This window comes from Pseudoliparis swirei, chromosome 21, assembly GCF_029220125.1.
Source record: "Pseudoliparis swirei isolate HS2019 ecotype Mariana Trench chromosome 21, NWPU_hadal_v1, whole genome shotgun sequence".
NCBI classification, from domain to species: Eukaryota; Metazoa; Chordata; class Actinopteri; order Perciformes; family Liparidae; genus Pseudoliparis; species Pseudoliparis swirei.
The window spans coordinates 947,285-973,122 of NC_079408.1; the positions used below are offsets into that span (position 1 = coordinate 947,285).

A 25,838-nucleotide genomic window follows, 5' to 3' on the forward strand; every position below is an offset into this window, starting at 1 on the left:
GAGACAAAGTGAACCCACCCCGCTGCGTTCAAGAGACAAAGTAAACCCTCGCGCTGCGTTCAAGAGACAAAGTAAACCCACTGCGCTGCGTTCAAGAGAAAGTGAACCCTCGCGCTGCGTTCAAGAGACTAAAGTAAACCCACGGCGCTGCATTCAAGAGCCAAGAGACAATGTGAACCCACCGCGCTGCGTTCAAGAGACTAAAGTAAACCCACCGCGCTGCGTTCAAGAGATTAAAGTAAACCCACCGCGCTGCATTCAAGAAAGTAAACCCTCGGCGCTCAAGAGACATAAAGTAAACACTCGCGCTGCGTTCAAGAGGAAGAAAGTAAACCCTCGCTGCGTTCAAGACAAAAGTAAACCCCTCAAGAGACAAAGTAAACCCACCGCTGCATTCAAGAGACAAGAGACATAAAGTAAACCCAGAGACAAGAGACAAAGTAAACCCACGGCGCTGCGTTCAAGAGCCAAGAGACTAAAGTAAACCCACGCTGCGTTCAAGAGACATAAGTAAACCCGGCGCTGCGTTCAAGACATAGAAGTAAACCCTGGCGCTGCGTTCAAGAGACTAAAGTAAACCCACGGCTGCGTTCAAGAGACAAGACAAAGTAAACCCACCGCGCTGCGTTCAAGAGACATAAAGTAAACCCTCGCGCTGCGTTCAAGAGCCAGACATAAAGTAAACCCACTGCGCTGCGTTCAAGAGACAAAAGTAAACCCACGGCGCTGCGTTCAAGACATAAAGTAAACCCACGGCGCTGCGTTCAAGAGACTAAAGTAACCACCGCGCTGCGTTCAAGAGACCAAAGTAAACCCACCGCGCTGTGTTCAAGAGACATAAAGTAAACCCTCGCACTGCGTTCAAGAGCCAAGACATAAAGTAAACCCTCGCGCTGCATTCAAGAGCCAAGAGACAAAGTGAACCCACGCGCTGCTCAAGAGAAAGTAAACCCACGAGACAAAGTAAACCCACGCTGCGTTCAAGAGACTAAAGTAAACCCACGCTGCGTTCAAGAGACAAGAAGTAAACCCACGCGCTGCGTTCAAGAGACAAAGTAAACCCTCGCGCTGCGTCCAAGAGACAAAGTAAACCCACTGCGCTGCGTACAAGACATAAAGTAAACCCCGCGCTGCGTTCAAGAGCAAGAGACAAAGTAAACCTCGCGCTGCGTTCAAGAGACATAAAGTAAACCCACCGGCGCTGCGTTCAAGAGCCAAGAGACATAAGTAAACCCACCGCTGCGTTCAAGAGATAAAGTAAACCCTCGCTGCGTTCAAGAGACTAAAGTAAACCCTCGCTGCGTTCAAGAGCCAAGAGACAAAGTAAACCCACCGTGCTGCGTTCAAGAGACATAAAGTAAACCCTCGCGCTGCAAGAGAGACTAAAGTAAACCCACGCGCTGCGTTCAAGACCAAAGTAAAGTAAACCAGTAACCACCCGCTGCGTTCAAGAGCCAAGAGACTAAAGTAAACCCACGCTGCGGTTCAAGAGACATAAAGTAAACCCTCGCGCTGCGTTCAAGAGCCAAGAGACATAAAGTAAACCCACCGCGCTGCGTTCAAGAGACTAAAGTAAACCCACGGTGCGTTCAAAGAGACAAAGTAAACCCACCGCTGCGTTCAAGAGCCAAGAGACAAAGTAAACCCACGGCGCTGTTCAAGAGACATAAAGTAAACCCACACGAGCCAAGAGACATAAAGTAAACCCTCGCTGCGTTCAAGAGACAAAGGACAAAGTAAACCCACGCGCTGCGTTCAAGAGCCATAAAGTGAACCCACGCGCGCGTTCAAGAGACTAAAGTAAACCCACCGCTGCGTTCAAGAGACTAAAGTAAACCCACCGCTGCGTTCAAGAGCCAAGAGACTAAAGTAAACCCACGCTGCGTTCAAGAGCCAAGAGACAAGTAAACCCTCGCGTTCAAGAGACAAAGTAAACCCTCGCTGCGTTCAAGAGAGACATAAGTAAACCCACGGCGCTGCGTTCAAGAGCCAAGAGAGAAAAGTAAACCCACGCGCTGCGTTCAAGAGACAAAGTAAACCCTCGCGCTGCGTTCAAGAGACATAAGTAAACCCCGCGCTGCGTTCAAGAGACATAAAGTAAACCCACGCTGCGTTCAAGGCCAAGACAAAGTAAACCCATCAAGAGCGCTGCGTTCAAGAGACAAAGTAAACCCTCGCGCTGCATTCAAGAGACTAAAGTAAACCCACCGCGCTGCGTTCAAGAGACAAAGTAAACCCACGCTGCATTCAAGAGACAAAGTAAACCCACCGCGCTGCGTTCAAACCAAGAGACATAAAGAAGTGAACCCACGGCGCGTTCAAGAGCCAAGAGACATAAACCTCGCTGCGTTCAAGAGACAAAGTAAACCCACTGCGTTCAAGAGAATAAAGTAAACCCTCGCTGCGTTCAAGAGACATAAAGTAAACCCTCGCTGCGTTCAAGAGCCAAGACATAAAGTGAACCCGCGCTGCGTTCAAGAGCCAAGAGACTAAAGTAAACCCACGCGCTGCGTTCAAGAGACTAAAGTAAACCCACGCGCTGCGTTCAAGAGACAAAGTAAACCCTCGCGCTGCGTTCCAAGAGACATAAAGTAAACCCACGCGCTGCGTTCAAGAGCCAAGAGACATAAAGTAAACCCACGCGCTGCATTCAAGAGACAAAAGTAAACCTCGCGCTGCGTTCAAGAGACATAAAGTAAACCCTCGCGCTGCGTTCAAGAGACATAAAGTAAACCCACCGCTGCGTTCAAGAGCCAAGAGACTAAAGTAAACCTCGCTGCGTTCAAGAGACAAAGTAAACCCACGCGCTGCGTTCAAGAGACTAAAGTAAACCCTCGCTGCGTTCAAGAGCCAAGAGACATAAGTAAACCCACGCGCTGCGTTCAAGAGCCAAGACAAAGTAAACCCACCGGCGCTGCGTTCAAGAGACAAAGTAAACCCTGCTGCTGCGTTCAAAGCCAAGAGACAAAGTAAACCCACAGCTGCGTTCAAGAGACCGTAAACCCACATCAAGAGACTAAAGTAAACCCACCGCTGCGTTCAAGAGACTAAAGTAAACCCCGCGCTGCGTTCAGAGCCAAGAGACTAAAGTAAACCCTCGCGCAGCGTTCAAGAGCCAAGAGACTAAAGTAAACCCTCGCGCTGCGTTCAAGAGCCAAGCAAGAGACTAAAGTAAACCCACGCGCTGCGTTCAAGAGACAAGAAAAAACCCACCTGCATTCAAGAGCAGACATAAAGTAAACCCTCGCGCTGCGTTCAAGAGACTAAAGTAAACCCAGACATAAAGTAAACCCACCGCGCTGCGTTCAAGAGACTAAAGTAAACCCTCGCTGCGTTCAAGAGACTAAGAAAGTAAACCCACGCTGCGTTCAAGAGACATAAAGTAAACCCAGCTGCGTTCAAAAGAGACTAAAGTAAACCCACCGCGCTGCGTTCAAGAGACAAAGTAAACCCACGCGCTGCGTTCAAGAGACTAAAGTAAACCCCCAGCTGCGTTCAAGAGCCAAGAGACATAAAGTAAACCCACGCGCTGCATTCAAGAGACTAAAGTAAACCCACCGGCTGCGTTCAAGAGACATAAAGTAAACCCCGCGCTGCGTTCAAGAGACTAAGTAAACCCGCGCTGCGTTCAAGAGCCAAGAGACATAAAGTGAACCCACCGTGCGTTCAAGAGACAAGTAAACCTGCTGCGTTCAAGAGACTAAAGTAAACCCACGGCGCTGCGTTCAAGAGACAAGAGACATAAAGTAAACCCTCGCTGCGTTCAAAGCCAAGAGACAAAGTAAACCACGCGCTGCATTCAAGAGACAAAGTAAACCCGCTGCGTTCAAAGAGAAGTAAACCCACCGCGCTGCGTTCAAGAGCCAGAAACCCACGCGCTGCGTTCAAAAGTAAACCCACCGCGCTGCGTTCAAGAGACATAAAGTAAACCCACAGCTGCGTTCAAAGAGACTAAAGTAAACCCACGGCGCTCAAGAGACATAAAGTAAACCCACGCGCTGCGTTCAAGGCAAGAGACTAAGTAAACCCACCGGCTGCGTTCAAGAGACATAAAGTAAACCCCGCTGCGTTCCAAGAGCAAGAGACATAAAGTAAACCCACTGCTGCGTTCAAGAGACATAAAGTAAACCCCGCTGCGTTCAAGCAAGAGACTAAAGTAAACACTCGCTGCGTTCAAGAGCCAAGAGACAAAAAAACCCACTGCGTTCAAGAGCCAAGAGTAAAGTAAACCCACCGCTGCGTTCAAGAGACATAAGTAAACCCTCTGCGTTCAAGAGCCAAGATAAAGTAAACCACGCGCTGCGTTCAAGAGACAAAGTAAACCCACCGCGCGTTCAAGAGACTAAAGTAAACCCACGCTGCGTTCAAGAGACTAAAGTAAACCCACGCGCTGCGTTCAAGAGAGAGAAAGTAAACCCTTGCTCAAGAGACAAGTAAACCCCGCTGCGTTCAAAAGAGACAAGTAAACCCCACTGCGTTCAAGAGACCAAAGTAAACCCCGCGCTGCGTTCAAGAGACATAAAGTAAACCCACGCTGCGTTCAAGAGACTAAAGTAAACCCTCGCGCTGCGTTCGAGACAAAGTAAACCCACCGCGCTGCGTTCAAGAGACTAAAGTAAACCCACCGCGCTGCGTTCAAGAGCCAAGAGACATAAAGTAAACCCACCGCTGCGTTCAAGAGATTAAAGTAAACCCACCGCGCTGCGTTCAAGAGACTAAAGTAAACCCACCGCGCTGCATTCAGGAGCCATAAAGTAAACCCACTGCGCTGCGTTCAAGAGACTAAAGTAAACCCACCGCGCTGCGTTCAAGGAGCCATAAAGTAAACCCACTGCGCTTTGTTCAAGAGACTAAAGTAAACCCACCGCGCTGCGTTCAAGAGCCAAGACATAAAGTAAACCCACCGCGCTGCGTTCAAGAGACTAAAGTAAACCCACACGCTGCGTTCAAGAGACATAAAGTAAACCCACCGCGCTGCGTTCAAGAGACTAAAGTAAACCCACGCCGTTCAAGAGATTAAAGTAAACCCACCGCGCTGCATTCAAGAGACTAAAGTAAACCCACCGCGCTGCATTCAAGAAACTAAAGTAAACCCTCATGTTGCGTTCAAGAGACTAAAGTAAACCCTCATGTTGCGTTCAAGAGACTAAAGTAAACCCACCGCGCTGTGTTCAAGAGACTAAAGTAAACCCACCGCGCTGCATTCAAGAAACTAAAGTAAACCCTCATGTTGCGTTCAAGAGACTAAAGTAAACCCTCGCGCTGCATTCAAGAGACTAAAGTAAACCCTCGCGCTGCATTCAAGAGACTAAAGTAAACCCTCGCGCTGCATTCAAGAGACTAAAGTAAACCCTCATGTTGCGTTCAAGAGACTAAAGTAAACCCTCGCGCTGCATTCAAGAGACTAAAGTAAACCCACCGCGCTGTGTTCAAGAGACTAAAGTAAACCCACCGCGCTGCATTTAAGAAACTAAAGTAAACCCACCGCGCTGCGTTCAAGAGCCAAGAGACATAAAGTAAACTCTCGCGCTGCGTTCAAGAGCCAAGAGACATAAAGTAAACCCTCGCGCTGCATTCAAGAGACATAAAGTAAACCCTCGCGCTGCGTTCAAGAGCAGCATCTTCATCAATAAACGACGCTCACTGATCCGAGAGCAGTTTCTATTGTTTGTTCTAATGAACTAGTTATGCAACACTTGTTTTAATAACAATAACTTTACTCTTAACGCCTATAAGGACTTCAAAAGATGTATTAATATTACTTCATGTTTGAGTTTCTACTTCTGAGTAAAAACTAAACTAAATTAAAACAAATCTTAAATGTAAAGAACAAATATAAAAACTTACGTCAATTATTTTAATTTATTACTTAGATTCAATTACACATTAAAATCTATGATTTAATTTGTTTACATACAATAAAAAAAATATTTTACAAAGAAGATCTGAACCAAAGTTTATTTAATATAGAAAAGTCCCAACATTACAGAGAAAACTGAAGAGATAAAACAAAGAGGCTAAAAAGCAGCGAACGTAAGGCACTGGAGGCTAACGGGAGGCTAACGGGAAGCGCCTTTAGCTCGGTGCTAACAGGAGAGCTAACACAGAGTTTGTTGCTGAAATTTGTTTAAATGTAAATTTACCGACATGCGAAGCACTCGGTCGTCGTGATGCGTTCAAGGGACGCTAGAAAGTCTGAAAGTTTGAGATTGCACTCGTAGGGGCCGGCGTCTTCATGCTAAGCTAACTGGAGACGAGGAATACAGAAGAACAAACAGTCCCCTTTCCAACATGAATGAGAAGAGAGGACTCGATCCTCTCTTCTCATTGGCCGAGAGCTAGTATCCTCTCTCCCGGCCCCTCCCCCTGGGGGAGGGGTTGTACTCGATGTAATTTAAGTCCGGCCCTGGGTCGCCTGCGTGTCTCCTCCGGGGGCCCCTCCCCCGGGGCCCCCTGGGGTACCTCCTCGGCCCCCTGGGGTTCAGGCTCGTTGGTCGGGGTCCCGCCCCCCAGTCGTCCTCCGTGCTGCAGCCCACCGACAGGGACTCGGCCCCCATGTGGCCCCCCCTCAAGGGCCCCGGGGCCCCTAGCAGGGACTCGGCCCCCATGTGGCCCCCCCTCATGGGCCCCGGGGCCCCCAGCTGGCCGTAGCCCCTCCGGTAGCTGCGGGAGGGGTGGCCGTCGCCCGGCAACGGGGAGCTTCTGGTCGCCATGGAGACGTCGCCGACAACATCAGGGTTCGGAACCAGCGTCATCTGAGAGAGAGAGAGAGAGAGAGAGAGAGAGAGGCAGAGAGAGAGACAGAGAGACAGAGAGAGAGAGAGAGAGAGAGAGACAGAGAGAGAGAGAGAGAGACAGAGAGAGAGGCAGAGAGAGAGAGAGTTACTAGAGTCCAGGTCCAGGTCCAGGTCCAGGTCCAGAGACCTACCAGGGCTCTGCTGAGGGGCGGGTCCACCAGCAGCACGGCTCGGCCGTCCCCCATCTCTTTCTTCAGGGCTGAAGGGAACAAGGGAAAGACTCCATTACCCAGAATGCCATTGGGCGGTCTACTGTGGGTCGCGCGGTGGAAACGAACCGAAACCAGGAACCGCGGCACTTCTGTTAGCGTTAGCCAGGTTAGCAGAGGCGGGCCCCTCCGGAGGCCCCCGGCCCCCCTGCAGCTCCTCGGGGGGGAAGGGGGCGTGGCCCTGGGACAAGGGGGGCGACGCCCGGTACCCTCTGGGAGGGGCCATCTGGTTCTGTTGCCAGGACAACGAGGGCGAGGCCATCCTGCGGGGGGGCAGCTGGGCGAAGGGGTACCCGGCCTGGCCGAAGGGGGCGTCGCCGGGTTGGGGGGGCTCAGGGGGCGGGGCTTGTTGCTCGTACTGCGGCGGGTACACCTCCTGCTGCCAGGAGGGGGGCATGTGGTAGTGGGGGGAGGGGGCTTGGGGGTGCATGTTGTGGGCCTGCTGGAGGGGGAGGAGGTATATGTAGGGGCACATGGGCATGGAGTAGGCCTGGAGGGGGTGAGAGGGAGGCGAGAGGGGAGAGAGAGAGGGAGGAGAGGGAGATAGAGAGGGGAGAGAGAGGGAGAGAGGCGGGGGATAGAGAGAGGAGAGAGGAGATAGAGAGGGGAGGGAGAGAGAGAGGGGGGAGAGAGAGAGGGGAGAGAGAGAGGGAGAGAGAGAGGGGGGAGAGAGGGGGGAGAGAGAGAGAGAGAGAGAGGAGAGGGGAGAGAGAGAGGAGAGGGAGAGGAGAAAGGGGAGAGAGAGAGAGGGGAGAGAGAGAGAGAGAGAGAGAGGAGAGAGGGGGGAGAGAGAGAGGGGGGGAGAGAGGTTCAGTTCATCAGCAACACATCATGTATTTAACTCTTCTGAAGTGTTTCAGTTCTTTTCTTACCTTGATGCCCAAGTTGAAGAAAAACTTTAATATGTTGAGATCTGCAGAAAAAAGATGAAACAAACTATGACATCCCATAAAACATGAATACGCTGTGTGTCTATGTATATACATACATATATCCATATATATATACATATATGTATATATACACATATATAAACATACATACACACATATATATATACATATGTGTGTATATATATATGTGTATATATATTAGGGATGCACCGATCTGATCGGCGCCGATCCATATCGGCCGATATTCCCATTATCGGTTTTGATCGGTGTTCTCAAAACGGCCGATCAGATGACGTAACATCTGCGAGAAAAACTATCAGACGTTTCAATCGCCGCGCAACGGAGACGATGCGCCCGGCGAGGGCCGCAGAGTGAGAGGTCAGAGGTCAGAGGGGATCCTCACCACCGAGTGGCGTCCCCGTCCCCCGAGTTGAATCTCTGGGTCGACTCAGCCGACTCTCACATGTCTGCCCCTAGAGATGCTCACGCTAAACACATTCCATCGGGAGCTAAGAGGGGTTTGATAACGTTAGCTGAAGGATTTATGTGACAACATCCGGTTTTGCAAAGTTAGCGGAAAGAACCACGTGAAACAACATCCGTTTTTCAAAATAAGATGTCGACAAATCATACATCAACATATAAAAGTAAACAATGAAGTGATTTAGTATCTTTAGAGATAGTTTGAGATTTAGCTTAAATTATGCTAACATTAAAACATTGTTACTGTACCAAGGAAGAGTTTATACAAATAAGTCAGACTTTTGTATGTTAAACAAAGTCCTGTAAATAGATTTCCCCAAGAGTTCCAGGAAATGAATGATGCAGATGTGTTCCATACATATCTGAAATCCCCAACAATAGCAATCAAACAATTTTAATATATCAATTAGGACATTTTTCAAAGTAAAAGTCCTAAATGTTGAAAGAAATCGGTAATTTCTTTAATGTTTGAGTTGCTTTATATACGTATTTCCTCATAGCAATAATGCTACACAATAAATAGAATGCTTCAATCGACACCGTGATCGGTATTATCGGATCGGCAGATACTGATTTCAGTGATCGGCACCAACAACCTGATCGGTGCATCTCTAATATATATATATATTAGGGCTGTCAATCGATTTCAAAAAATTAACTAATTAATCGCACATTTTGAAATTCATTAATCGCGATTGTAAAGAATATATATTATAGCTTAGCATAGCCTAGTATTGTTTGCATAAATATTATGTGTAAGATGGAAAACACTGAATGAAAGTTAAAATCTTCAGCAGAGCACTCTGGCGCCTGACTGATCTAAGGAAGAGAACAGTGTTATACTTAACCCTTGTGTTGCCTTAGGGTCATTTTGACCCGAATCAATATTACACCCTCCCCCCGCCTTTGGGTCATTTTGACCCGATTCAATGTTTCACCCTCCTGTTACCTTTATATTTACTAACATATTTTACCCTTTGGGTTCAATTTGACGCCAGCAATTAAAACCTCCAGAAAATTATTAGAATTAATATTGTTTTCCAAGTTTAAGTGTGAGGCACTTTATGTTTGTTTGTTGACTACCGAAAGAACACCGACATTAAACATTGAATGGGGTCAAATTAATCCTAAGGCGGGGGGAGGGTGTAATATTGATTGGGGTCAAAATGACCCTAAGGCAACACAAGGGTTAAGGAAGTTTTATGCACCCCCCTCCTCCGCATCACACACATTCCGGAGGTGATCACATACAGAGAGCTCATTGTATTCATAGTTTGGGAAGAGCAATTATAATCCTTACCTCACCGGGCAGATAGATAAGGAAGGGTCCAGATGTGGCCATTATTCTCCTTTCGTCACTTATGGCCCCTCACACACACACACACATGGCCTTTCTCTGACCCACACACACACACACGTGAAGGGCCCCTTTTGATAAACGACTTCTAAGACGCAGCGCATCCCACCTCGGAAGAGATACGATTATTTTAGGAAACTCCCGAGCTCAGACAAAGGAAGCTGCATGTGAACTCTCTTCTCTTTCCACACTTTTTCACAACATATGCTCTCATTGGCGGGCCGAGAAGAACCAATGAAGGAGCGACAGCGATGGAAGCAGAGGAACAAGAACCAATGAGAAGACACCGCCCTCTTTTCTCCTGACCAATCAGAACGGTTCCTGTTGGCTATTTCAATGGCCGCGCGCTCTGCTCAGGCATCCTTTCTCCAGCGCTGGGGCCATTGGTCACAGCTCTGGATTGGGGTCCATGCGCATGACTGTCTGTTTGTATCCTGATTTTGAATAAACGCTTTATAGAGTTAAAGTAAAAGTCTACCGCTGTTTCTTCCAGTGAGTGCCGTCCAGGTGGTGTGTTGCTGTCCAACTCCAACAAATGGTAGCAGAGCGATGGTTGTGAAAGCCGGTCCAGAGACCTGAGGAGGACGAGCACCCGAGACCCCCGGACGGTCCACTGCTTTCAATGCCCGCTCCGAGTAACTGATCAAACACCGGTGTCAAAATAAGGTAAGACTGAACCTGTTTATTTTCAAATCAGTCAAATTGAACACTCTAAATTTGATCAGGAGTATTAGAAGTGAGTATTGAAACTGCCAAATTTTGTACTTGATTTAAATTAAATAAAGCGTAAAAAGGGAAATCACGATACAGTTTGACAGAAAGACCTCTGGGAGGCATTAGAAGACCTCACAGGAGGCCGGTCAGGGACCGAAGACGAGTCGGACTAGCACGTAGAAGACTCCAGAGGGAGCCGGTCAGGGACCGAAGACGAGTCGGACTCGCATTAGAAAGACTCCAGAGGGAGCCGGTCCGGGACCGAAGACGGGTCGGACCCGCATCAGAAGACATGTGTATGCATAAACTGTGAATGAATGTTGAATACCGGTGGTGAATAAATGTTGTCAAAGTGGAATCAACAGAGCAAAGTCAAAACCTAACGGTGTCAACATAAGCTCTGGTCTGTTGAATTGCACGAGTGATAAATGAGGATTTATTGTTCCGAAAGACACGTTGTCAAGTAAAGAACACATTGTATATGTATCTCACTGCAGCCTTCGACACCATCAACCACAACATCCTTCTCTCCCGCCTCAAAACGTCCCTCAATATCACCGGATCTGCTCTATCCTGGCTCAAATCATATCTAACAAACAGACAACAATTCATCAGCATCAACAACTGCACCTCCTCCACTGCTCCTCTGTCTCAGGGCGTCCCTCAAGGTTCAGTGCTTGGTCCACTTCTATTTATTCTGTACCTACTCCCCCTTGGAAATATCATACGCCAACACGGTCTCATGTTCCACTGTTATGCCGATGATGTCCAGCTCTACATCTCCACAAAGGCCATCAACACTGCCACTCACTCTACTCTAACCAACTGCCTCACTGACATCAAATCTTGGATGAACACCAACTTTCTCAAACTTAACTGATAAATCTGACATGCTCATCATCGGTCCCAAATCTCTCACCAAAACCTGTCATACCTTCTGCCTCGCCATGGATAACTACACTCTGTCCCCATCCCTACACACCCGCAACCTCGGAGTCATGTTTGACAGCAACCTGTCCTTTGAACACCACGTCAAACAAATCACCCGAACTGCCTTCTTTCACCTGAAAAACATTGCCCGTCTCCGCCCATCACTCTCCACATCTGCTGCTGAAACACTGATCCACGCCTTCATCACCTCCAGAATAGACTATTGTAACAGCATTCTATATGGCACAACATCCAAAATTATAAATAAACTCCAGTATATTCAGAACTCTGCTGCTCGCCTGCTCACCCACTCCCGCGATCACATCACCCCTGTTCTCCAGACCCTCCACTGGCTCCCCGTCCCAAAGCGTATCCAGTACAAAGCCCTTCTCCTCACATACAAAGCCCTCCATAACCAGGCCCCCTGCTACCTGACCGATCTGCTTCACCATCACACTCCATCCCGTCGGCTCCTCTCCTCTGATGCCTCCTCTCCTATGACGCCTCCTCTCCTATGACGCCTCCTCTCCTATGACGCCTCCTCTCCTATGATGCCTCCTCTCCACTGACGCCTCCTCTCCTCTGACGCCTCCTCTCCATCCCTCACAGGACCGAGCACCGGACATGGTGACAGAGCCTTCTCCATTTCTGCCCCCTCCCTCTGGAACTCTCTCCCCAAAATCATCCGTGACTGCACCGAACTCTCATCGTTTAAATCACTAATCAAAACCCACCTGTTCAAAACTGCTTTTAATGTGTGATTGTGTGCTCTGAACGTTCTTATTTGCTTTTATCGTTTGTTTTTATTGTAATTTTTAATGCATAGCTTTTAGGATTTTTTAATTATGTGTTGTAAAGCGTCTGAGAATTATGAAAAGCGCTATAGAAATGTTATGTATTATTATTATGGCAATTATGTACTATGTTTAAGAGCCGTTACGAGTTTGAGATTGAGGAGGATACTGAGAAACAACGAGGTAACTCAGCTTAATACTGCAAAAATACAAGAGCAGAAACGTAAACACACGAGGGAGAGACCAGCGGCGAGCTGCTGCGCGTCTCCGCGTTGAGCACGCGCCTTCACACAACAGAGCAGCCCCTCCCCTTCCCCACTTAGCTGCGCGTGCCGTTTTTAACCCTGCAGGCACTCAGAGCGAGACAATAACAGAGCAGAGAGCAGGACAGAGCAAGAACAGTGACGGAAGAATTCCTTTTGAAGATAACTATTAATTAGTAGAGTGTGCGACCATCTTTTACTTTTTGAAATGATGTTTTAAAGAAATGCATTGTTTTACCACATTTTAAATTTTTCTTTAAATTAACTGATCAATTGCCCGGATAGCTCAGTCGGTAGAGAATGAGACTTCCAATTCAAAGGTTGTAGGTTATTCAGTTTTAAATTGATCCCCTTTATTATTTTATAGTCATCTGTTTTATATTTTTATTATAATTTTTCCTCAGTCTCTTAAATATTTGACCCCTTTCAAGCATAACTGCAGTTTTTCCAGCCACAAGGCACCTCTCTTAGCAGTTCAGATAAAAAATAATAAAAGAAAAACTGAGAAAAAGGTTGATGTTTCTAAGATAATGATGATGCCACCACTGGGTGGTGAGGGAGGAGCAGCCTATTTAGGTAGAATCAGAGAGTTGTAGAACGACAAACTAGGGAAAGATTTCCTTGAGGATAGCATGACTGAACAGTTTTTAGGTTATCAATAGAATCATCTGTGACTGTGACCATACAGACTGAGCTGAAAGGGATAGTAGGACTAAAGTACATGAACTTCTATGACTGGGAAGCTCAGGTCAGATGCCATATAGATAAAAATAAACAAGAGCAGGGAAAAGATGAACCTGACCAAAGCAAAAGCAAATGGCACAAGCCACGGTGCAGCAGACTGCAGCACAACCACCTGGACCTTAAGTCCCGTATAGTCCGTATCCAGCCCCTCCTCCAAATCCATAAGCACTGATCTATCAACAGCCACAGCAAGCCACGTTTGCACCGCTTCAAGCTTAGTTCCCTCAAACCTTATGTCCCGCAACAGGAGGGTCAGCAGCCCATAAATGGGGCCCAACAACAGAGAGAGAATATGCATAAAAGAAGCCCGTTCAGGAGTAAGAGGAGTAACAACTGGGGCAACGGAGGCTTTAGACGAGTATTAATAACTGTTTTAATTATAGTCAGGCTGGACATTGGGCTAATTTTTGTCCTTATCCACCACAGGGTTAGCAGTCTCAGTCAGGACCGCTTCAGTGCTCCCATAATGTCTCCCGCGCCATAACAAGCACCCAACACATAGCCACAGCCACAAGGCAATAGCGATCCACGGCACCAGGCCCGGACCAGAGACACAACATCAGGCGTGCCCAGATCCAACAGCTGACAGCGAACTGTACTCACTGAACAGAAATGTGCCACGCCCACTAGTCACCCAATGATTCAACTGGAGACTAAAGAGACACTGAACAGGAAGCAAAGGGTCCGGTGGGACAGAGTAGATGATGATGACAACATCCAGCAGTGGAGACTTTGGTTCAAAGTCCTGCATCCCTACTCGCCACCAGGGGACCAAAGACATTGTGCCCTTAACTACACCTTGATACAAGATGAGATCTGAGATCCTGGGGGAAGGCCTGCAACACGAGATTGAGGTTCATGAAAACCCAACTGTGGAGGCTGGGAGATCTATGCAGAGAAGCAAGGAGTAGCAGCGGCTGGTGAATTAACACCAGAGCTGCAGATTGTATGCAGTCGTTGACACTGCAGCTCCACATCACAGTGTTGGTCCAGAGTGGAGGCACAGAGAAGAACAATGGTGGAAGCAGAGGTTGAGGCTACGGACTGGGTGCACACACAAAATTAACACTTGCATTACTCCACATTTGAGAACATGTACAGAACTGCACACACATCGAAGGTCCAGTTAGTATAAGAGACACATGCTTAGACACATGCTTAGCCACACACATAGTAGAGAGAACACTGATCATGGGGACACTGACAACATGCGTAACTTATTTCCAGACACCTTTAGGACTGAAGGGTGAACTGATGTGTGACTGATTCCGATAGCTCCCATAGAGATAGAGCTAAAACCGCGTAAGATTCCAATTTAATCGTCACCAGCATCCCTTAAGGATGGAACAGACTGTAGATATATATTTTTAAACCATAGAATGGCTGTTATAGGCAGGTGTACTGGAGAAGACGAGGGCTCCCTGGAATACATGAATTAATTAATTTCCTAAACCTGGAAAATGGGCCTTGATTTGGGGCCAATAAATAAATTTGTAACCCGTTCTTTACTAATTATGCCGACTTATGACATTCCTTACCCAAGCACAATGACGCTGTGAGTTCAGACAAGACATGGTTCTCCTGCATTGATTTGACAGACGCATGCATTTTTTAAATTTTATTTCTCTCCTTTTCTTCTAGAGGTTGACTGTTTATTAAGATTATTATTATTGAAAAGGATGGATTTAGGAATTCCATCCTATTTCAAAAGAGGGGTATGTTGATGCCAGACTATTAAGAGGAGGGCCAGATAAGTACAGACTAATAGATTAGATAGCAGCAGGTTTAGAATCAGTGACCCCAGAGAACAAAAAAAAAAAAAATTTGAAATCATAATATGCTTGATAAATGAAAAGATGTAATCTTATTTGTGTTCCTTCCATAGTTGTGGTGATAGTAGATGGGGTTCAACGTCGACGGATTCGAAGAAGAGCCGCCACTCCTGTACACATAACTTGCTAGTGTTTGATCACATCCCATATAGTGCACACATGCACACACTCAAGGTATAGAGTTACAAGACGCATCAGGTCCGACAACGGAACACATTTTAACAACAAGCTGCTGGGGAAAGTTGATATGCACTGGGCATAACCCACAAGTTTGGGTCCGTATATCACCCTCAGTCTCAAGGATTGGTCGAGAGAGCCAATCAAATTATTAAGAGGATAATGTGCAAAGGCGCTTCCACTAGGTACTGATGACCATGAGAGCAGTACCAGGGGGGAAGACGTCACCAAGTGAGTTGTTAACAGGAAGAAGTATGCCAGAGCCACCCAGAGATGGAGGTCATATGCCACCTCTGGATGTCTGTAAAATTGAAATGTCAGAATACATAAAAGCTCTAATTTCTCTCTCACCAAAGCTCTCTCAAATCAGGTTGTTCGAGCCCAGATGAGCGATCAGGAGGCAGCAGAGCAACCAAAGTAAAAGTAGGTGACTGGGTCAGGGTCAGGGTTCACAAGAGGAAGTGGACTGAGCCTAGGTGGACTGGTCTGTACGAAGTGGAGGAGGTTACTTCACACTCGGTCCAGGTCAAGGGTAAGGCAGAGGCACCTTGACACCACCTGACACATTGTGCCCCAGCCACCTGTCCAACAAGGACATTGACAGAAACACAATCAGATCTAAAAATGTTGATACCACAGAGGTCGTTCCGTAGGCGTTTCGGGGATCCTGATAGCCCAGCTAGAAGGTCCCCCCGCAAACCACTATAGGAACAGTTGGGAATGAGCCAAAATATTCTAATAGTCATGGGACTAACCCTTGCCATTATCATAGGATTAGTCATGTGAGGTTTAGAGAAGAACACGCCAAAATACACCTAATCCATTAGCCTTCTGGACTGAAACCTTTTTTAATCCTGGGGGACTGACAACAGATAACCCAAAACCGTCCGATTAATAGTTCATTTTGATAACATCTGCGGAGGTCTTGTGTTTTAAATTAATACAGATAGAAAGACATTATAATAGAAAGGATTAGGGAGAATATTGTTATTAATGTATGTTGCATGAGAGTGACTGTATGTTAGTATTATAGATTGACGAAGCCAGTTGAATTACGTGAAGTGACTTAGAATAACAATGACAGGACTTTTATTGTGAAAATGACTTTAATGCGGACAATAACAAAGAAGGGACTCTTATTGTGAAAATACTTGGTTAGCGACTTGACCGGAAGTGACGTTTTGACCGTGGGTTAGTGACATTTGACCCCTCCATTGTTCTAGCGGAACTTTGAACTAATCACTCGGTGTTAAAGGCTGGACTCACTCTTGAGAGTGAGGATTGGCTGATTTTGAGTCTAAGACTCTGGGGATTGGAGATAGCGGGGTCTCTTCAACAGGTATCTCGACGCCGGAAGGAGGGCAGAGGAGCCGGGAGCCAATGAAGAGCACGATCTACCACCCACGATGCTGCCCATGGGAGTCATGTCGTATCCAGGGCCCATGCGACACCAGTGGAAGAAGAACAACAAGCCTGACCAGGACGATCCAGACGAAATCAAGTTCGAGACCACCGGATAAAGACCCCATCGACAGCCAGAGGAGACCAGACCCAGACTGGGTTGAAGCAGACGAATTGCAGCAGGGACCGGATCGTCAACGGGCTAACAGGGTGCCAACCTGCTACACTCCGGCCGCTAGGGTGCAAGACCCAGGCCCCCCTGACCTCCCTTCTACACCTGCACATTACAGATTTAACGCACACAGACCTACTGACTTCCCTAGGATGGAAGATCTAAGAGGGTGGATCGGAGTACCACATGACAGAAACCACGCCCCTATTCCCATTCCTAACAGAGAGAGACTCTCTCCCCGAGAAAGCCACTGTTCATGGCATGAAAGTTTTCACTACGAGTTTACAGGTCTTATGGGACCTTAATCTAGGCAACGAGAGATCATATTTCAGGAGACTCATTCACGTCAAGTGGCAGAGCTAAGACAGGACGAGGAGACCAGGACACATAGCCACTTAGGGAGGCCAGGCCATGACAAGATCTGGCATAAAGAGGGAAATAAATATTCCCGGAGTAAGGGTTCACATCCAGCGGATGTGAAAAGAGGGATTTGTAAAGAATATATATTATAGCTTAGCATAGCCTAGTATTGTTTGCATAAATATGTGTAAGATGGAAAACACTGAATGAAAGTTAAAATCTTCAGCAGAGCACTCTGGCGCCTGACTGATCTAAGGAAGATAACAGTGTTATACTTAAGGAAGTTTTATGCACCTCCCTCCTCCGCATCACACACATTCCAGAGGTGATCACATACAGAGAGCTCATTGTATTCATAGTTTGGGAAGAGCAATTATAATCCTTACCTCACCGGGCAGATAGATAAGGAAGGGTCCAGATGTGGCCATTATTCTCCTTTCGTCACTTATGGCCCCTCACACACACACACACACATGGCCTTTCTCTGACCCACACACACACACACGTGAAGGGCCCCTTTTGATAAACGACTTCTAAGACGCAGCGCATCCCACCTCGGAAGAGATACGATTATTTTAGGAAACTCCCGAGCTCAGACAAAGGAAGCTGCATGTGAACTCTCTTCTCTTTCCACACTTTTTCACAACATATGCTCTCATTGGCGGGCCGAGAAGAACCAATGAAGGAGCGACAGCGATGGAAGCAGAGGAACAAGAACCAATGAGAAGACACCGCCCTCTTTTCTCCTGACCAATCAGAACGGTTCCTGTTGGCTATTTCAATGGCCGCGCGCTCTGCTCAGGCATCCTTTCTCCAGCGCTGGGGCCATTGGTCACAGCTCTGGATTGGGGTCCATGCGCATGACTGTCTGTTTGTATCCTGATTTTGAATAAACGCTTTATAGAGTTAAAGTAAAAGTCTACCGCTGTTTCTTCCAGTGAGTGCCGTCCAGGAGGTGTGTTGCTGTCCAACTCCAACACGATTAAGTTTTTTTTTCTTCTAAAGACTAAATCTTCTAAATGAATGAGTAATCCCTTCAGACAGCGTGTATTTCAGACACTTGTTTAATTGTATTCTTTTTTAAAGACTAAACTTCACACAGAGCTGTGTTTCAAAGAGGCTCCTACCTATAAAGTGCCAGCGAGGTATTTAATATCGTGGATGATAAATTGTTTCTTCAGTGAAACATCAGATTAGTAAACAAGGTGTATTAGAGACCCCATTGGTCCTGTCATCTTTAACAGAGAACACCAGAACCAGTGGCCTTGGTAAACTGACAATGTCACGTTAACCCTCTGGAGGCTGGGGGCATTTACTCCATTTTACAAAACAATGTAAATTCACCTTTTAAAGTCTTTTGCATGTGACACATCCCAGTGTTTCCCCACCATTCCATCAGGGTGAGGCCCCGCCCCCCTGTAATGTTCTCTATAGCGCCAGATTACAGCAGAAGTAATGTACGGTTCTTTCTTTAGAGACGTCTTTGTTCTTTATTAAACTAAACGTCTGTTGTTGGTCGTCTCTCCAGCAGAAGTAATGTACGGTTCTTTCCTTAGAGACGTCTTTGTTCTTTATTAAACTAAACGTCTGTTGTTGGTCGTCTCTCCAGCAGAAGTAATGTACGGTTCTCTCTTTAGAGACGTCTTTGTTCTTTATTAAACTAAATGTCTGTTGTTGGTCGTCTCTACAGCAGAAGTAATGTACGGTTCTTTCCTTAGAGACGTCTTTGTTCTTTATTAAACTAAACGTCTGTTGCTGGTCGTCTCTACAGCAGAAGTAATGTACGGTTCTTTCCTTAGAGACGTCTTTGTTCTTTATTAAACTAAACGTCTGTTGTTGGTCGTCTCTACAGCAGCATGTCATTCTGTCTCACGTGTCGGTCACTCTTCTCTCCGTCTCGCCCAGAGCTCCATGCCGGCGTGTCTGCGCGCGCATCGAGCGGAGCAACAACAAAGTCCCCTTTCCCTTCCGCCCCGCGTCACCGACACGTCGCCCTCTGTTTCTCTGTGAATATGGAGGAGCAGACGGGAGGAAGGAGGCGGACTGCCGCGGCTCGACACTCAAAGGAGAGCAACAACTTCAACGACACCGGAAGTAAACAAAGTTGCGTTAAAATATTTTAGTGCGTTAATCGCGGCCAAATTAATCGCATAGATTAACGCGTTAACGCTGACAGCCCTAATATATACACATATGTGTATATATATATGTAAACATACATATATATATACACATACATATACATGTAAATATATAATATAATATATAAATTTAAAAACATAAAAAAATGTATATAGATAAATAATAAATAAATTAAATTAAATAAATCTAAATAATTGTGATATTTGTGAATATTAAATCAATAGTGGTATTGATCACCTTGCGGCAGGTCGTCCCCCGATGAGCTGGAGGAGAAGAGGGGGGTGGGGGGGATGTCGCCCAGCTCCCCCCGAGGGAACCCGGGGTACAGGGGGTCCTGGAACAGCTGCTGCAGGGGCACCGCGCCCGGGATGGACTGGTGGGGGGGCGGGGCGCCCTGCTGGTGGTGGGGGGGCGGTGCAGGCTGGTGGTGGTGGTGGGGGGGGGGGTATGGCCCGTGGACTCGGGGGAGGCCTCTGTTGGATTCTGAGCCTTGGGGGGTTGGAGGGAGCGGGAGGGGTGGGGCACCTGGGAGGGCTGAGGAGGCTGGAGGTGAGGATGGGGACCCGGAGCCTGGGAGAAGTACTGGACCTGGACCTGGGACTGGGGGTGGGAGACCTGGACCTGAGACTGGGGGTGGGGGTGGGGGACCTGGACCTGAGACTGGGGGTGGGGGACCTGGACCTGGGACTGGGGGACCTGGACCTGGGACTGGGGGACCTGGACCTGGACCTGGGACTGGGGGACCTGGACCTGAGACTGGGGGTGGGAGACCTGGACCTGAGACTGGGGGTGGGAGACCTGGACCTGAGACTGGGGGTGGGAGACCTGGACCTGGGGGTGGGAGACCTGGACCTGAGACTGGGGGTGGGGGACCTGGACCTGGGACTGGGGGTGGGGGACCTGGACCTGGGACTGGGGGTGGGAGACCTGGACCTGGGACTGGGGGACCTGGACCTGGACCTGGGACTGGGGGTGGTGGGCGTCGCCCTGCATCCGGATCTCCTCTTGAGTTAGCAAGACCCGGGTTCGGGTCTGGGAGACCTGGTTCTGGTTCAAGGAGGACTGAGAGCAACTCAGAGAGACCCCCACGGCCAGAGAACCTGAAAAGAATCCAGACCACAACTCAACAACACTACACAACTTATACACACACACACATTATATATACACACACACACCTTAAGGATGCTAAAAACTATCAACACCAATAAAAAAGATCCCTCACTTGGGGCTGAAGGGGGCGGAGCCTCATGGACCAGAGCAGCCTGGTGGGAGGAGGAGGAGGGGGGAGGGAGGGAGGAGTGGGGGAGGAAGCCCTGAGCAGCGGTGGGAGACGGAGCAATAGGGGCGATGAAAGTGGGAGGCGGCAGTGGCGAGGATGCAGGAGGGGAGGCGGACACCTTGGGAGGAAGCGAGGAAGAGGGAGTCAGGGGTGAGGAAGCAGCAGCGAGAGCAGGGGTGAGGAAGAGAGTGGCCGAGGGAGGAAGAGGAGCATCATTAGAGGGGTTTGCAGACGGAGGTTTGTTGGCAGGGAGGGAGGAGCTAAGGGGGACAGAGAGAGAGGAGCTTATGGGGGCGGAGCTAGGGGGCGCAGGGAGGGAGGAGCTAAGGGGAACAGAGAGGGAGGAGCTTAGGGGGGCGGAGCTAGGGGGAGCAGGGAGGGAGGGGCTTAGGGGCGGAGGTGGGGAGCAGGGAGGGAGGAGCTAAGGGGAACAGAGAGGGAGGAGCTAAGGGGGGCAGAGCTAGGGAGGGAGGAGCTTAAGGGGGCGGGGCTAGGGGGAGAAGGGAGGGAGGAGCTTAGGGGGGCAGAGCTAGTGGGAGCAGGGAGGGAGGAGCTTAGGGGGGCAGAGCTAGGGAGGGAGGAGCTTAAGGGGGCGGGGCTAGGGGGAGAAGGGAGAGAGGAGCTTAGGGGGGCAGGAGCACTCGAAGGAGGAGGGGGGGAGGAGGATCTGGGTCTTTCTCCCGGAGCCTCGACGTCATCGACTGGACTTTTCTGTGAAATAAATATAAATGTTTAAATAAATATTTAAATAAATGTTTCAATAAATATAAATGTTTACCGATTTAAATATCTTTATTTCTAATTTCACGTGACCTTAAAACACATTGATTAATTAACTAAAGACTCACCGTCTTGGTTCTCTTGTCTCCTCCTCCTCCTCCTCCTCTCCTCCTCCCTCCATCACGAGTCTGAGGAACACAACAATATTAATCCTTAGAACCACCAGGATAAAAACAGTTTCATCTTTCCCACAGTCCTTGAACGCATCATTCAGTCAGAATCCCAAAACTGACGAAACAAAGCTTTTAACTGCAGTTTAAAAATAAAATCGTTTGCTTTAAACGGATTCCGTTAAAAACATTCAATTCTGAGCTCCTCAGTGAAACGATGACATCATGATGGATTCACCTGAGACCGACAGTCACCTGACAACAAATCAGAGACGCTGGGACTGAACTGCTGTAAACATGTAGAGCCTCCAGTTATTTGTACGAGATTGGTAACTCTTGTTGGATTATTTAATTAATATTCAAGACTATATTGTTTTCCATTTTTTGTTTGTTTATATTATCACTGAAATCCGGCTTTCGTTTTCCTCTTTTTAAAGATGTATTGCCCTTTCAGTTATTCTGCCGGTATTTCTTGTGTTACTGTGAGAGGTTCAAGGTCATGCAGAGAAAGTGGGTTAAATGAAGCGTCACTCACGCCGAGGGCGGGGAAGCTGTTCTCGTCCCACAGCTTGATCTCCTCCAGGTGCTTCTCCTCTTTGGCCGAGCGCTGCTTCTCCATCAGGACGGAGGAATCCACGGAGCTCAGAGACTTCCTGCAAACACGAGGGTCAAGATTAAATTAAGAAGATATTTAATTAAATATGATACATTAAATTAAATATCAAATTAGATATTAAATTAAATAAGAAATATCAAATTAAACATTAAATCAAATTAGAAATATTAAATTAAATGATACATTAAACTAAATAAGAAATATTAAATAAAATAAGATACATTAAATATTAGATAAGATATTAAATTAAATAATACATTTTAAATTAAATAAGATACATTAAATTAAATAAGATTAAATAATAAATATAAAAGATGATAACATATAAAATAAAAGATCAAATATAAAAGACGATAAAATATGAACAAAATTTAATTAAATGAGATGAAGATTAGGGTTAGGTTTAAAAGATGAGAAATATTAAATAAAAAGATACAATAAGGTGATGAAACATAAAATAAAAGATATTAAATAAAATGAAATTTTATATAAAATAAAATATATTATTTCATAAAATAAAAAATAAGGTATAATAAATTAAATAACAAATATAAAAGATGATAAAATATTAAATAAAAGAACAAATAATATAAAAGACGATAAAATATTTAAAAAATGAAATAAAATGAGATTAAGGTTTAGAAGATGAGAAATATTAAATAAAAGATAAAATAGTAAATAAAATAAGGTGATAACATTTTAAATACGATATTAAATAAAATAAGATGAAATATTACATAAGAACAAATATGAAATATGAAACAGACTCTTGAGGGGCGGGGCTACCGGGTGATTGACAGCAGGATGTTGTCATACCTGGTAGAAGCATGTAAACACTGACCTGACTGTCTTGGCTCCGCCCTGCTCCTCCACAGTGGCCTGCGGGGGCCACGAGTGCTGCTTCTGCACACGCCCAGTGGCGCCCGGGGCCGTCGCCATGGTAACGGGGGAGGACGAAGGTGATGAAGCTGCTGCGAGGTTCTTCCCCCTGCCTCTCCCTTTGCCTCGCTCCTCCCACTCTGAGGGAGACGGAGACCATTAGTGTGTGTGTGTGCATGTGTGTGTGTGTGTGCGTGTGTGTGCGTGTGTGTGCGTGTGTGTGCATGTGAGTGTGAGTGTGTGTACCTCCATGCCCGTTGCTCAGCCTCTTGTCCCGGTTCACCACGGTGCTCCAGCTGTTCTCGTTGTTGGGGGGCCGGAGGCTCCACAGGGGGACCTGTCTGCAGGACATACTTTAAATAATACAGTTTGAGTTACCCTACTAAGTAATATTACTAAATATAGAGATAGAATTTTTTTTGAAATATAAAAAAAGATAGACCTTTATTTATATATATATAAATATTTTGTATATATATATATTTAAAGAAATATATATAGATATAATCTTTTTTTGGATGTATAAAAAAATATATATACACACATAATATTTATACATCAATATATATATATATTTATAAACATATATCAGGCATGAAAACGGGTCAGGGGTGAAAAAGGTGAGGAGGATAGGCGCGGGGTGCTGGTGGTGACTTCCACGAACATCGATGTTGGACGTTGTATGATAATCTATAGGTCCTCCATTCTGACACCAAGTCAGTGATCGGGCCCTATAATACTATAATAATAGTAATATTGTGTATAATATGGTCATTCATGAACCAACTTCCTTTTTGTTGTTGTTGGCGTGAACAAGTCTTCAAGTCTTGTGCTCTGCTGAGCCTTGAGTCTGTTCCTCGAGTCTGTTCCTTGAGTCTGTTCCTCGAGTCTGTTCCTCGAGTCTGTTCCTCGAGTCTGTTCTGCCTCTACCTGGTTGTCACGATCTTCTATACCATACCTGCCATAAATATCATGATACAATACCATAAAAACGATACTGGTATATTTATCTATAATAGTAATAAATAAAATATCTGTATGGTTCACTTTTTACCAACTTTTTCAACACTTAACAAATAGCAGTAATATTAGTATTAATACAGCAAGATATTAATGAAACTACATGGAGCCATCATAGCATTGATCAATGATTATCACTATGGGGCCGTTAGTCTCTGACCAGAGGATACAGAGTTCATCAGGAAGAGCAGCTGTAGAGTTACAGAACTTTACAGACTGAACTTAAACATTTCACTTCTGGCATCTTTTTGTATTTTTATTTTTAAAGCCGAAAATTCCGCCACTTAACGCCCCTCGCTGTGAGCGCTGCGCTGCGCGTGCAAACAGCTCGACACGGAGCAGCGTGCGCTCTGATCGCTCTTTATTGAAGTATTGAGACTAAAATATGCTAAATCACATCGCTCTTAACGTCGGGTACTTTGTTAGCATCGCTCCACCGTGCAGCGACAGCAGCAGAAGTAGCGTCTAACATTCAAGCTAACCTAAACCACCAAACGCTGAAGACATCTTGACGCTGATTGGCCGAGACGCGACACGTCCCATCAAAGATGTTTTATTGCGAAGAGCAACACTTCTCATTTTCTCCGTGTCCCACTCCAATCTCATAAACGCCGGCCGGCCAATTGACCCCCCCCCCCCCTACCCCAAAACAAAAACTCTTCGGATCTACACGATTCACGTAAGTCACCTATTTTGGTTTCAAAACGGCGAATTTCGCCGAAAGGTGAGGGATTCTCATGCCTGATATATATAAAAATGTTTTATAGTACTTCCACTGTGGTACTTTCCTAGTACTGCAGTGAGACTTACTTCCTATTTCCCATTTCCTCCAAGTAGACGGTCACCGGGCCGTTGTTAGGGGTAACCTCCTTAATGGTGGCGCTGTAGCTCCGCCCACCTGCCTCCAGACGAACCTACAGGTGAGACACACACACACGTAATACACACACATTAAATACACACAAGTTATACACACATGTAACACACACACACACACACACACACCTGGCAGCGGTCCCCCACGGTGAAGTGCATCCCGGCTGCGATGCAGTAATCCAACTTCTGTTGGGCTGAAAAACACAAACATATTTATACTTTGTTTGTTATTATCTACTTATATATTATACACTATAGACTTATTATATTACATTATGTTAATACAATAAACTATTTTTTTACATTATGCGCTCAATTATTTTATATTTTATATACGAAATGAAGAAAAATAGATATATATAATAAAATATATACATATAATGTATATAAATATAATACACGTTAGATACAAAAATTCTGTATTACATAATATAATATAGGATATTCCGTTATTATGCTAGATAATTACATGTTTTTGAACGCCTCTCGTCTTTAGTTTAATTATTAATAATAATAATAATCTTCACCTCTCTTGGATTTGTGCCAGACGTCGTACTCCACGTTCCTGAACAGAGTCGGGTTCAGTGAACGCCTCACTCTCTCAGGGAGACGGCCACGGCCACGACCCTGAGGGGGGGGGGGGGTTATCACCATGTCCATCATCAGCCTCGGGGTCTGAAGTGATCAATACCTGATCAATAACTTACCCTCTGGTTGTTTTGTCTCGTTGTGTTTGTGACGTTTTCTGTCCTGAATCATAAAAACACTTCATGAGTCTTCAGGTACTTTATGACCACACTGAAGTACTAATACCAGACTGAAGTACTAATACCAGACTGAAGTACTAATACCACACTGAAGTACTAATACCAGACTGAAGTACTAATACCACACTGAAGTACTAATACCACAATGAAGTACTAATACCACACTGAAGTACTAATACCAGACTGAAGTACTAATACCACACTGAAGTACTAATACCAGACTGAAGTACTAATACCACA

At 46.3% G+C, this 25,838-nt stretch overlaps 1 protein-coding gene across 1 annotated transcript in view; it reads right to left on the reverse strand.

Annotated features, from left to right (window-relative positions):
- Positions 1–5,943: 5,943 nt before the first annotated feature.
- Positions 5,944–25,838, reverse strand: part of otud4 (OTU deubiquitinase 4) — a 28,603-nt gene continuing 8,708 nt past the window's right edge. The window contains exons 8-22 of the mRNA XM_056443231.1: positions 25,539–25,581; positions 25,359–25,458; positions 24,961–25,025; positions 24,766–24,869; positions 23,182–23,288; positions 22,898–23,075; positions 21,976–22,093; positions 21,399–21,458; positions 20,959–21,261; positions 20,604–20,668; positions 19,506–20,368; positions 7,879–7,919; positions 7,076–7,496; positions 6,929–6,996; positions 5,944–6,755 (exon numbers count right to left, since the gene is read on the reverse strand). Of these exons, the coding sequence (XP_056299206.1) occupies positions 6,339–6,755; positions 6,929–6,996; positions 7,076–7,496; positions 7,879–7,919; positions 19,506–20,368; positions 20,604–20,668; positions 20,959–21,261; positions 21,399–21,458; positions 21,976–22,093; positions 22,898–23,075; positions 23,182–23,288; positions 24,766–24,869; positions 24,961–25,025; positions 25,359–25,458; positions 25,539–25,581 (2,953 nt within the window). The 3' untranslated portion in view covers positions 5,944–6,338. The remainder of the gene's footprint in view (positions 6,756–6,928; positions 6,997–7,075; positions 7,497–7,878; positions 7,920–19,505; positions 20,369–20,603; positions 20,669–20,958; positions 21,262–21,398; positions 21,459–21,975; positions 22,094–22,897; positions 23,076–23,181; positions 23,289–24,765; positions 24,870–24,960; positions 25,026–25,358; positions 25,459–25,538; positions 25,582–25,838) is intronic.